Source organism: Monodelphis domestica, chromosome 6, assembly GCF_027887165.1.
Source record: "Monodelphis domestica isolate mMonDom1 chromosome 6, mMonDom1.pri, whole genome shotgun sequence".
Taxonomy (NCBI): domain Eukaryota; kingdom Metazoa; phylum Chordata; class Mammalia; order Didelphimorphia; family Didelphidae; genus Monodelphis; species Monodelphis domestica.
This window is the reverse complement of record NC_077232.1, coordinates 19747930-19761911: the sequence shown is the minus strand read 5'-3', so window position 1 is coordinate 19761911 and position 13982 is coordinate 19747930. Positions and strand designations below refer to the sequence as shown.

The 13982-nt window shown below is 41.7% G+C and overlaps 1 protein-coding gene across 2 annotated transcripts; it reads left to right on the top strand.

The window, feature by feature from the left end:
* The first annotated feature begins 4105 nt into the window (after positions 1 to 4105).
* Positions 4106 to 12322, top strand: CLP1 (cleavage factor polyribonucleotide kinase subunit 1). 2 transcript variants are annotated; one of them, XM_007497487.3, is made up of 4 exons: positions 4410 to 4675; positions 8422 to 9052; positions 10276 to 10943; positions 11636 to 12322. In XM_007497487.3, exons 2-4 carry the CDS (start codon positions 8447 to 8449, stop codon positions 11640 to 11642), a joined length of 1281 nt encoding a protein of 426 aa, XP_007497549.1. In that variant the 5' UTR covers positions 4410 to 4675; positions 8422 to 8446; the 3' UTR covers positions 11643 to 12322. The 2 variants fall into 2 exon arrangements, with proteins under 2 accessions (XP_007497550.1, XP_007497549.1); XM_007497488.3 differs by lacking the exon at positions 11636 to 12322 and having other exon boundaries at positions 4106 to 4675; positions 10276 to 11393.
* Positions 12323 to 13982: the final 1660 nt, after the last annotated feature.

The following is a 13982-nucleotide window of genomic DNA, read 5'->3' as shown; positions in this document are numbered from 1 at the left end:
CCTTAAGGCTCCCCGCCATTTTTAGTCCCGTTATTCTATGGAAAGAGGGTGTTCAGGGAAGGACAATGGCTCAAAAATCAAGGTCAGAACTCCATTCAATTTTATTCCACACAAAGCATTAATAAATACATAAATAAATAATAATTAAAAAGTAAATAAATACATAAAATACACGAAATAAATAAATGCAGCATAAAGTAATAATAACACCTGTAGGACCATGATCCAAAGGGGTGGTCTATAGCTACAGTCAGATGACAGGATCACATATCAGGGTTAGGAGAGGTTTTGGGGGGAAGACCATCTACTCCAACCCCCTTCCTTTTACAGACGAGGCAACTCAGGAACAGAGATTAAGTGATTCACCCATGGTCACCTAGTTAGTAAGTGTCAAAGGTATGATTCAGACCTGGTTCTTTCTAATTCCCAGGCTAACATTTTATCCTATAAGTATAACCCCTTGCAAACTTTTTTTTTAATTTTTTTTTGTTTAATATAAAACCCTTACCTTCTGTCTTGGAGTCATTACTGTGTATTGGCTTCAAGGCAGAAGAGACGTAAGGGCTAGGCAATGGGGGTCAAGTGACTTGCCCAGGGTCACCCAGCTGGGAAGTATTTGAGGCCCTTGCAAACTTTAAAAGATATGGATTGGGCAGCACAGGGGACAAAGTTCCAGGCCGGGAGTCAGTTCAAATCTGGCCTTAGACATTTCCTAGCTGTGTGACCTTGGGCAAGTCACTTACCTCCTATTTATCTAATCCTTATCGTATTCTTCTATCTTAGACTTATTACTAAGACTGAAATTAAGGATTAAAAAAAAAGATATGGACTGAATTTATAGTTTCCTTAGAATGGAAACTGTCAGGCAAGGACACTCCCTCTACCAATTCCAGTTCACCCTTTCTATGAATATTTATAATCTTAGAAAAATGTTCAGAGTGTGAAGAAGGTAAGTGTCTCTCTAGCACTGAGGGAAGGCTTTTCCCTCTCCACTGGTGCTTCCTCCTGTAATTTTGAAAACTCTAAAAGTGCTATGAATGTTTTTATGTTTTGCCTTAAAGTCACTCCCTGGTTGGGGGTTGGGGGCAGAGAGAGGAGAGACTAAGATTAGAGAAGAGCCCCCAGAGATTACACAGCTTGAACTCCTTTATTTCACAATTTGAAATTTAAATCAGAGAAATGACTGCTCCAAGGTCATGAAAAAACAGAATTCCAACCCAGCACCTTAGACTTCAATTTGAATATCCTTTACTACACCTGGCTGCCTAACACCAAGTGAAATTTGAGTGTTGACAAGGCCCACCAATAGTGTTTTCTTTGAACTCTAGGCAGCCTCAGTTTCCCTGACCTTTGGTTTATTTAAAAAAAAATAAATTTAGTGGGGCAGCTGGGTGGCTCAGTGGATTGAGAGCCAGGCCTAGAGATGGGAGGTCCTAGGTTCAAATCTGGCCTCAGACACTTCCCAACTGTGTGACCCTGGGCAAGTCACTTAACCTCCATTGCCTAGCCCTTACCACTCTTCTGCCTTGGAGCCAATACACAGTATTGACTCCAAGAGGGAAGGGAAGGGTTTCTAAATAAATAAATTTAGTTGGGGCAGCTAGATAGCACAGTAAAGAAAGGGCCAGGTCTGGAGTTAGGAGGACCTTGGTTCAAATCTGGTCTCACATACTTCCTACTATGTGACTGTGGGCAAATCATTTAATTCTGCCTGGCCTTTGTCTTTCTTTCCTAGAGTTGTGACTAAGCCATAAAGGACTTCAAATAAACAAGTAAATAAATTCAGTTTCTAAAAAGTAAAAAAAAAATCTAGTTTCTTTCCCTCCTACTTCTCTTCACACCCACTGAGAAAACAAAAACTGAACTTTTGTAACAAATATGCTAGGTTGAGCGAAATAAAATTCTCACTTGTTCAAAAACAGGTCTCATTCTACACCTTGAGTCCATCAATAAGTCAGTCAATAAACACTTACTAAGCACCTATTCTGTGCCAGACAATTCGATAAATAAGCTCTGGAGGCATTCAGGACAGAGTGTTGCATAATTTCTAAGCACAGGAGTGCAAATAAGAGAATCAAAATCTCCAAGCCAAAAAGGTTTATTGCAAGAGGACTGTTCTCACAATAAAGCCAGACTTTTGGTCAAGACCAAAAGACCAAAGACCCTGAGTCTTAAGAGATAGCCTTTTTTTATGTGAAGAAATCTTATAACAGAAATTTCAATCAAAATTTAAAATAGAATGAATACAAAATTTTTCACATGAATAGGTCAGGCAGATGCTGAATAAGATGGAAAGTGCAAAAAAAAATCACTACCAGTGGTAATTTTGTATTCATTATTTTTACTGAGATTTCCAAAACCTTTTCAATGAAGGGTTAAGATCTAATATTTTTTCCACTGACAACATGGACTGAGCAGTTAGAGTGATGACATTTATGATTATATTTGCACCTGAGAGTGGCCCTTTACCTCCTGTCTTATGCTTTTGCAACAGGGTGTGGTGAGCTTGGTTGCAGGATTAAGGTCAAAATGCTTGTCAACAAGATCTGATACCACCATTAAACTGTATTTTTCTTAGTTAATGTTTATAATTCATTAAAATTATATTACTTATGTTATAATCATAAAGATTAACACTATTATAATCATAAAAGGGAGTATGGGGTTTCACACTCACATTATATAACATGCTCTGGAATCAAAGTTAGTCATTGTAGTGATCATAAATCTTCAACCTTTCAAAGCTGTTTTTCTTTATAATGTTATTATTTAGATTATTCTCCTGGTTCTGCCTACTTCACTTTGCACTGATTCATCTGAGGCTTCTAAGGTCTCTCTGAAATGCTCCCTTTTGTAATTTCTTACAGCATGGTAGTATTCCATGATTGCATCATTTGATGAGCTATTCCCCAGTTGATGGGAAGCTCTTCAGTTTCTAGTTAATTGATAACATTTTATTAATTAGCTACAGGTACTATGCTAAGTGAGGACACAAAGAAAGCTAAACAGCATTCTTTGCTCTTAAGAATTCAGTTTAATGGAGGTGACAGTATTCAAACAATCACATATAATCTACATACAGGATAAATAGGAAAGAACCAACAGGACAGCCCTGGAAGTAAGGGGAATTGGAACTCCCTTGTAGAAGGGAGGGTTTCTAGTTGGGACTTGGAAGAAGCCAGGAGGCGGAGATGAGAACATTTCAGGCAAGCAGATAAGGGGGGAGTGCAAATGTTTGGAGTCTGGAGATATCATAGTTCTAGGAAAGGCAAGGAGTCCAGTGTCACTGGATCGAAGGGTACTAAGAAGGTAGGCTGGTATAAATATTTCTGCACATATGGATCCTTTTCCTTTTTCTTTGATCCCCCTGGGGATGTTTATTTTCTACTGCCAAAGAACCCCCAGTAATAAGGTACCTCCTTTGAAGGTTATAAGAAACCATCACTGTCCTTTTCTTTAAATTTACTAGTGACTTGAGAAATTTAAAAATTTCCTGGATTTCTTAGAGTTTGGTCAATTTGTACCAATCTCCTCTTCCTTCCTAGACCCTCCAATCCTGATATTATGGTTGGCAGACTCCTTCCCATTTCTCAATCCCTTCCTAATAGTAGGTTCCATGTCACCAAAAAACATTCATTAAGCACCAGATACATGGAAGGCACCACAAGAGCCCTCAATGCTATCAGAACAAACAAAAATCACACAACCAGCCTTGAATGAACATATGGGGAAGGTGGGGAGCACTGGGAAGAGCAGGAGGAACCGGTGTTCAGCAGATAGGTCTATCCAAAGGAATCTCAAGAAAGAGAGAGCATTCACAACTGAAGGGATCAGAATTTCGAGGTCCAGAAGGGTCTTTAGAGAGGCCATCTGGTCCACTTCCCCCATTGGGCAGGTGGGTGGAACAGTGGATAAAAGGCTAGGTCTGGAGTCAAGATGACTTGGGGTTCAAATCCAACCTAAGATACTGTGTGGCCCTGGGCAAGTCATGTAACCTGTTTGCCTCGGTTTCCCCATCTGTAAAATGAAGGTAAATACAACACTTGCTTATCTAGTACATAATAAGTCCTTAAATGAGATTTATATAGGGATTTGAGTTTTGCCCAGACCTCTATTGTGAGCTTTGTGGATCATCTAGCCCAATCACATCTCTCCCATTTAGATGGAGAAACTGAGGTCTGACAAAATTAACAACCCGACCAAGCTGTTAAAAGGACGTCACGGCGGGGACGTAGGGGTTCGCTCCTCTGGGCGTTGTTAAACCTGGGGGGTGGAGGCGGAATGGACTCGAGGCCCAGCAACAGCCAGCGGTTGATGTTTTCTGCGACCAATCAGGAGAGGAGACCCTGGCCCCGCCCCTCGCCACGTGCTCCACTCTACTCAGCAACGGTCGCTCGGAGGGAAAAACAATTAGAGCCGTCTCTTTTCTCACTGCTTATCCCCTCCCGCCCTCGTCCCACTCCTTCCTCGCGCCGTCACGGCCAAGCAACCGGATAGACTACAACTCCCGGAATGCTCTGCGCGACGCAGAGTGGCCTCGGCGAGGAACGGACTTGAGCCCCATTTCCCAGTAGGCTTCGCGCGCATTCCCAGACACTCCAGGTTCTCTGCGTCGTACAGCTTCCTCTTCCCATCGGAAGAGCCGCGAGGGTTCTGGCTTCCGGCGCGGCTCCTGGTAAGTGTCTTCTCCCTGAACAGAGATGGGACGCTCCTGGGAGTAGGGGGTAGCGACGTGAGTTTGCCCCCCCGGCTTAGGTGGGAACTGAGATGGTAGGAAGGCTCGCTTACTGGCCGGGGGTGGGGACCGACGGAAAGGTCCTCCTCCGCTTCTTGGAAGAGCTCCTTGGGAGGAGGGGCTCTCCTCGAGACCGGCGCCCTCACGTGACCACCGTCTTTGTCACGTGACTCCAGCCCCCTGATTGTGGTAGAAATCTGCGGGGCGGGCGGCAAATTCAAATCAAGATCTTCTTAGAGTTCGTTCTAGCTCAGCCTTTCACTTTGATAGATGAAACAGGCCCCAGGAAGGGCACTGAACTTAGGAGGCATCTTGGCCAGGCCATACCCCGCGAAGATGAGGAACTGAGCCCGAGAAGCTTAAAAGTTTTGCCTAAGGTCCCACAGGTAATAAGAGTGGCCGGGAAAAAAAAAAAAAGAACTCCAGGAAAGAAACTGAGGTTCTCTGACTTCACATTCTAGCACATTTTCTACGACACCACGTGAACTGTTAGCATGAGGACAAATTAGTTCTATTGTCAAACTTTCTATTCTGAATAGCATAAGGCTAGGGGTATGGTCTGGCCAGGCTACCCTAATCTCACTGATTGAAAGCTAGGAGAGAGATTCGTCTTCTAGCCCAATCCTCTGACATTACAGATGATGAAGTTAAGATCTTGGTAGCTGAGATGACTTGCTCAAGGTTACCAAGCTGATAAATGGAAGACTAGACATTATAGCTCCTTTGTACATAGCTGTTCGTATGATGTCTTCCTCATTATATTGTAAGTTCCCAGAGAACAAAGCCTGTTTTAGCTTTGTAATTCCTAAGCTTAACACAGTGCTTAGCACAAAGTATGTGCTTTTATAAATGCCTATTTTGTTAACTCTTTATTTCTATTTTATTAGCGGAGAGATGGAGACTTGGAAAGGTTAAGGTAACTACTCATGGTTATACAGTTAGCAAGTTTCTTTTTTTTTTTTTAACTTGCTTTCTGTCACAGAATCAATACTAGCTCCAAGACAGAAAGTGTCACCAGCATAATTTGAACACAAAACTTGTTTATTCCAAGCTCAGCTGACTCTTCATTGTGCAAAAGTGCCTCTCAAAAAAATATTGTTTAGATCTAGAAGTCACTTGAGAAATAAAAGTTTAAGTCAATCACATTTTTTTTTTTGAAATTTAACCAACATCCACTTTTGTGCCTCCTGAGTGCTTCTTCCAAGAATACAATAAGATATTTTTCATTGATCTCTGGAGATTGTTTAACAGTCAAGAGTAGTGAAAATTTATTAATGTCATTTGCACACTCGTGGCAACAAAATAGGTGCGATGGGGGAAAACCCCACTGGATTTGGAATTAAAAGAACTCTTTGGATCTGAATTGTATGAATAGGATCCCTGATTTGAAGTCATGAAGACCCGAGTTCAATTTCTGCCCCCCAGAAACTAGCTGTATATAACCTGGTAAAAATCATCTCACAAGGATATTTCCTCATCCATAAAGTGGACATAAGATTATTTCCTTATCTGTAAAAGAGGGTTTGATCTCTTAAGATTTTTCTTTGTTCTCATTGTTTCCAGTTTTGTGACCTTTTCTTTAAAACTACCTATTTATTCTTTTTTAAAAAGGTCTTCCCTTCTTAGAATCAATACTAAGTATTGGTTCCAAGGCAGAAGAACTGTAAGGGCTAGGCAATCAGGGTTAAGTGATTTGATCAAGGTCACAGAGTTGGGAAGTATCTGTGGTCAGATTTGAACCCATGCCCTCCTGGCTCCAGGCCTGGCATTCTATCCACTGGGCTACTTAGCTACCCTAGTCCATTTAGTCTTGACAGATACAGAGAATTATGTCATCACTGTCCTTGAACTTACATTCTATGAAGGGAAATAAGACAGGTACATAAAGAAGTATACTATAGGGTTGGGTTTGGATGAAAAAGAGATAATAATAACTACCACCACCACCACCAAAATCTGTATGGTCACTTAGGGCTAACAGACATGGAAGGTTATTAGGATAAATGTTATTTACATTTTACAGATGAGGAAACTGAGTGCAGAGAAAATTTACATGACTTGCCCAGGTTCCTACAGCTCATAAGTGTCAGAGACAAGATTGGAATTCTTGTCTTCCCAATTCCAGATCTAGCGCTCTTTTGAGACATTTAGGATTGTACATTTAAATCTAGGGATGAATACTTTCTGACCTCTCCTTGCGCTCTTTTGAGACATTTAGGATTGTACATTTAAATCTAGGGATGAATACTTTCTGACCTCTCCTTTGCATGTATCTTACTATTCCTGGTCCTTGTGTCCATCCTTCTCCCTTGCTTTAATAACAATAGCTAGCATTTATATAGCACTTAAAGTATTTTACATATATGATTGGATCTTCACTACAAAGTTGTGAAGTAGATACTATTATTATTCCCATTTTTTCTGTTGGAGGAAATACCTAGGCTGGAAGAGGTTAAGTGACTTGCCCAGGGTCACACAGTAAGTATCTGAGTCAGAATTTGAACTGGGATCTTTCTGAAACCTAGCTTCCTAACTCTTTTTAAAATTTGTAGTCCACACATAATAAGGCACTCAAATGCTCGTTCATTTGAGTCAAGCTTAATCTGTTTTGCCTGACATTAAAGGCCCTCTTCAGTCTCCCTTAACTTTGCCTGTCCAGTTTTATTTCCTGTTATTCAATTCCTTGCCTGCTATATTCTACCCCACTGTGTCAAACTCATATAGAAAGTTTACATGATCTACATTCTTTTGTATTTTTGTTTATTTTGATAAATGTTCCCAAATACCATTCAGGTGCTACCCAGGGTATGTTTTGATACCTCTTGCTCTAGTCATATGGTACACTTTGAGCTTCACCTCCTTATCTATAAAATTAATATAAGGATGTTTCCTTATCTGTAAAATAAGAGTTGGGGGGGAGGGGAGCAAGGGGGTGAGCAGCTGGGTAGCTCAGTGGATTGAGAGCCAGGCCCAGAGATGGGAGGTCCTGGGTTCAAATCTGGCTTCAGACACTTACCAGTTGTGTGATCCTGGGCAAGTCACTTGACCCCCTATTGCCTAGCCCTTACCACTCTTCTGCCTTGGAACCAATACACAGTATTGATTCAAAGATGGAAGGTAAGGGTTTAAGAAAAAACAAAATAAGAGTTCAATCTCAGATTCCTTATCATTCATTCTTACTATTTCCAGTTCTGTGACCTTTACTTTGAAACCATACAGTTAGTCTCTTTAAAAAACTCTTACCTTGTACTAAGTATTGGTTTCAAGGCAGAAGGCTTGATGTCCATAACTTTCCTGTTGGCTGTTTCTTGACTCACATTCTTTCTTGTCCTGTTGAATTCTTAATTCACCTTTAAAGTGCAAATCAAATACCACCTTCTCTAAAAAATACCTCCCCTAATTGCTGCTCTTTGTAATGATATTCAACTTTGGATCCCACAGAACCTTGTTTGGTAACTTTATAATAAAAGTGTGAAAGATTACATGTTACAATTTATCTGTGCTTGGGACTCCCTATATTAGACTGAGTTTTAGGAGGGCAGGGACCATTTCTTAAGCAAAATTTATGTTTCCCACAGGATCTAGCACAATGGTTTGCATGCAGTAAGTGTTTAATAAATGATTTCTGGAAAAATTAAATGACTCACCTTTCTCATGTCCTCTAATCTTTAACCTGTGTGCTTCAGAGACAGTGCACACACAGAAGAGAAGATGGCAGAGGAATCCAATGATGAAAAGAAGCCCCTGGCTAAGTTCGAGTTAGAACGAGAGACAGAACTGCGTTTTGAGGTGGAAGCCTCCCAGTCAGCCCAGCTGGAACTACTGGCTGGCATGGCTGAGATCTTTGGCACAGAACTGACTCGAAACAAAAAATTCACTTTTGATGCAGGTGCCAAAGTGGCTGTCTTTACTTGGCATGGCTGTTCTCTTCAGCTGAGTGGGCGCACTGAGGTGGCTTATGTCTCCAAGGACACCCCCATGCTCCTTTATCTTAACACTCACACAGCCCTGGAACAAATGAGGCGGCAAGCAGAGCGTGAGGAAGAGCGAGGTCCTCGAGTGATGGTAGTCGGCCCTACAGATGTAGGGAAGTCCACAGTGTGCCGCCTATTACTGAATTATGCTGTGCGACTAGGCCGGCGACCCACCTATGTGGAGCTGGATGTTGGCCAAGGCTCAGTATCCATTCCTGGAACTATGGGAGCCCTTTACATTGAGCGGCCTGCTGATGTAGAGGAGGGTTTCTCTATCCAGGCCCCATTAGTCTATCATTTTGGTTCTACCACACCTGGCACCAACATCAAGCTTTACAATAAGGTAAGAACTAAGTTGGAATAGAGGAAGGGGCTGCTATTAGGGTTGAAAACTGGGGATGCTTTCATGATGGTTAAAATCTGATACTCTACTTGCTTCTGGTCACTTTCTGTTTTTGCTATATGTAAGCTATATGGCTTATGTTATATCATCTCCATACTTAACATACAGATATATGCATATCCATATACACATATATACATACAGATCTCTGAGTTGTGCTGAAAGTTTTGGTAAGCATTTTTTTTTTAACCCTTACTTTCTGTCTTGAAATCAATACTATATTCCAAGGCAGAAGAGTGGTAAGGGCTAGGCACTGGGGGTCAAGTGACTTGCCCAAGGTCACAGAGTTGGGAAGTGTCTGAGGCCAGATGTGAACCTAGGACCTCCCATCTCTAGGCCTGGCTCTCAATCCACTGAGCCATCCAGCTGCCCCCTGGTAAGCATATTTTTTTTTGGATGATAAAGTTTGTTTCACAGGTAAGTAATTCTTTGGATTTGGGCAACCAGAGAATAATTGAAAAATTACTTTGATTTCCAATCATATTTGTGTAACATTTAGCCTAAACCATTACTACAAAGAAATTATTAGTCAGTTTTCTTATAATGTTTCCATAAAAATCATCCTCTGGTTTTGGTATTGTGGAAGTATCCCTGGCTTTTTGAATACCCCGACATATTCTTACCAAACTAGAACGCTATCAAGTGTGGGCTCAGGGAAGAAAGGAGGGAAAGGATGGGCTTTATGTCTTTTATTTGAGAACCAGCCTAAGCCAAGTTCAGAGAGGGGATTAGTAAAGTTAGCCTCAGAGGTATTGAATTTTTTTGGTCTTTATTAAGTCCTGGACTTGTTAAGAACTTGTCAATGAAAGCAGTATTCCCACACCAATAAAATTTTGGATCCTAAGCCTTAATGAAAAGTGGTAAGAATGTTAGATTTCAAATAAGAGAAATTGGGTTTGAATTCCAAGTCTGCTATGTATACTTGTGCAAAATATTAAGTACATGGATAGTTAACTAGGCATCAGTTTCCTTGAATAGAAAACAAAAGGGTTGAATTAAATGACCTTTAAGGCCCTTTACATCTGCAAATCTGCTTAGAGGACCGATTGAAAATAAGTGGGCAGTGCTGAAAATCAGATGGACAATTATAGCAGAACTGGGACAAGACAGCTATAGATTTTAACTACCTAGTCAACTTCTCACGGTTATCCTTCCTTCTGTAGATCACATCTCGCCTTGCTGATGTCTTCAATCAACGTTGTGAGGTGAATCGCCGAGCCTCTGTCAGTGGCTGTGTCATTAACACCTGTGGGTGGGTCAAGGGCTCTGGCTACCAGGCCCTGGTGCATGCTGCTTCTGCTTTTGAGGTGGATGTGGTGGTAGTACTGGACCAGGAACGACTGTACAATGAGCTAAAGCGGGACTTGCCTCATTTTGTGCGCACTGTTCTACTCCCCAAGTCAGGAGGAGTGGTTGAACGTTCGAAGGACTTCCGTCGGGAGTATAGGGATGAGCGCATCCGAGAATATTTCTATGGCTTCCGAGGCTGCTTCTATCCCCATGCCTTCAATGTCAAGTTCTCTGATGTGAAAATCTACAAGGTGGGGGCACCCACCATCCCAGACTCATGTCTTCCTTTGGGAATGTCACAGGAGGACAACCAGCTGAAACTGGTACCAGTCACCCCAGGGCGAGATATGGTGCACCACCTCTTGAGTGTCAGCACAGCTGAGGGCACTGAGGAGAACATCTCTGAGACCAGTGTGGCTGGCTTCATTGTGGTGACTAGTGTGGACCTGGAGCACCAGGTCTTTACTGTGCTCTCTCCAGCCCCTCGCCCACTACCTAAGAACTTCCTCCTCATCATGGACATCCGCTTCATGGATCTCAAGTAGGGATTTCTGCATGTGTCAGAGGGACCCTCCACATACATCTGGGGGGGGAGGGGGGGCTCAGGTGGTTGGAAGCTCTTGTGGCCAGAAACTCCTTGGTAAAACTGGTTTAGTGGGAAACAGGCCATCTTTGAGAACTAATAGTAACCTGACCCTTTGAAATTGCATTTTCCTCTCAGTTCATGACAGGGGACTTGGCCTCAGTAGATCTGGGATGCCAACTGGGATTTTCAAGGACCCTGGGAAACACTTTCCCTATTTCACTGTTACTAGCTGGTCCAATTTTGTTCTTCCTTTTGGCTTTTTATCCTTAACTTATATTTCACACACTATCCTTTTCTCTTTGTCCATGATGGGAGTACAAATTGAAGGACATCTTTCAGGAGAGTTCAGACTTTAAAAAAAGAGTTTTCTAGTTTTAATAAATATTTTTGCAGCTCTTCGCCCAAGAGTGTGTGATTGATTCTTAAATGCTTGGGAGAGGGGCAAAAATAAGAGGGTATGTGTCTAGGTGGTTAAGATTGTAACAGCTCAGAACTAATACCAAGAGACATTTGGGAAGGTCCTGCAAGAGACACCAGATTCTCTGCCTTCTGGGCACAGAAGCTCTTAGTTTTGGACCTATAGATCCCCTTGGAGTCTGGTTGGTGAGTTTATTGTGTTGGTTCTCTTTTCCTTTGCACTTGGCCAGGCGCTGAATCTGCTGTCGACACCAGCCTTACCGAGGACAATTCAAGAGGCAGGCAATAAATGTGGGGGCAAAGTGTCAGATGTGCCCATCATCTTCAAGGGAGAGCTGCAGAGGAGAGTAAACAAACTATCTCCCCTGTTGCCTATCTTGATACTTGGAGCCAATCCTTGCTTCCAACTTCAAGGTAATTTAAGCCTTAATGTGGCTAAGAGCCATACAGCCCATTCCTCTTGGAGAGAGACAGCGTCGTTCCTAGGTAGGACAGCATCATTCAGTAGATGAGTCCTTGAGTGATACTCTTCCCTCAGACCCCAGATATCCATAGGCACACTTTGATCATCTCTGTACAGTTTCCTACCCCCAAGCTCTGAAAAGGGCCCAGTACCTTACCATATGTGGCTATAAGATAATGCACTTTGAAGAACTAGAAAATAGGTTCTATGGCATTATTCTTTGCCCTCATGACAAAGTCAGTACTTAGTTCAAGGATCAGTGGATTGCTTTGCTACTTATGTGAACATGTGAAACCGAAGCCTAGATTTATCACTAGATATATATGTTTTAACATTTGTGCAATGTACCCCTTAGAGGCTGCTGGACATTTATAGGTTAAACACTAAATATTGTGAGTAAACTATCCAGTGCTAGCTACATAACAGGTGCTCAATAAATATTGGCGAAAGAGGATTTCTTTTCCCATAGCAATTTCAATCATTAACCTAGTTATTCCCGTTCTAATCTGTGGAGGTTCTGGAACTTCAGGCCCACTATAAAATTTAGGCTAATGGCCATCCTGCTCAGGCCTTACACCTTATCCCAGAGTGCAGTGTCCTCAGAAAGTGCTTCACTCCAGGTTGGGAATGGTGGAGTAGTTTTTCAATTTGGCCAAGGGGTGTCAGTATTGGCAGACTCTGAATACCTTGTCTGAAAGAGTTAAAAGTTAGGATGAGTTAAGGAAATATGGAATTTAAGATTTTATGTTATTGATACATTTTGTTTATAGGTCACTCCTATTCTGAATGCATCTCTCCCCCTTTCCATACTTTTTAAAAAAATCTTTACCTTCTTTGGAATCAATATTAAATAAATATAAGGCGATAAGGGCTAGGCAAAGGGGTTAAGTGACTTGTTTAGGGTCATAGGTAGAAGTGTCTGAGGCCACTTTTGAACCTAGGACCTCCCATCACCAATCCTGACTCTGTCCACTGAGCCACCTAGCTGCCCCTTTTTTAACAAAAATTTTTTAAGGGGAGGAAAGAGGTGAACAGCTAATTCTTGAAAGCACTGAAAATTAAAAAAACAACTGAGAACTGAAATTGACATGGATCCTAAGGAAACATTCCAAAATACTCTGAAGCACTTTACAAATGGGAATAACAATAATGTGTCCTGTACTTCTTAGATACTTTATTTCTTTTCTATGAAGCTTAGTGCACTTGGTTTTTCCTCACAAGATATTGATGAGTGGTGGAAAGAGAGTTCTTTTGAATAATTTGAAATAAGCATAAAGAGGTTCTTGAAGGCTTTTGGCTGGCAATCTTAAACCACACAGTTTAAATACAAAAAGGAAACCAAGTCCCAGAGCTCTGTCCACTGTTCTGTGGTGGGGCTACCCTATGCTGAACTATTACTAAGAACCAGTGACTAGTTAAAACTACAAATTTGTAGTTGAAAGGAATGTGGAAACCGATATGCCTAAGGGCTTTCATATTACTAAATACATAATATGTAGTGTTTATCTGGCTTTCAAAGGAAGGGAATGGCTTCCCCAATTGAATAGGGGTGAGCACATTTGCCTTCTGTTATAATCAGAGATGAGTAAGTAGCAAAGAGGGATGATGTGGCACTTGCTTGTCTGTAGAGTATAAGAATATATTTTAAGTGTCTGCTGTATGAGGGACATAGCCAAGTTCAGAAGGTCAGTTGGGAACAAAAGCACTAGAGATTACTACACCAATAACTCCCTTCTATGTAAGTTTATAGTTTGAAAGCGCTCTGGCCCATCTCATTTGATTCTTAGAAAAGGCTTGTAAAGTGTGCATTTTCTATGACTAGTACCGTTTTTTCAGATGAATAAAATGAGATTAGACATTTGAGGTCACACTGCTGGTCAATGTCAGAGGAGAGATCCAGACTCCAAGGCCAGTAGTGTTCAGACACTAGCCCACTTAACTGCGATCAACTCTGGTGTATTATTACATGATGAGTGCATTAGAGTTGAGAAATCCCTGCCAGTCTAATCCCCAACCTCCAGAAAGGCCTGCCCTTTGAGGCGTCCGGGCTACATAGGGGGCTGTTCATTCTCTTTTAAAAGCTGTCCAGGGAGTTCTCCGCCCTACCCTCTGGG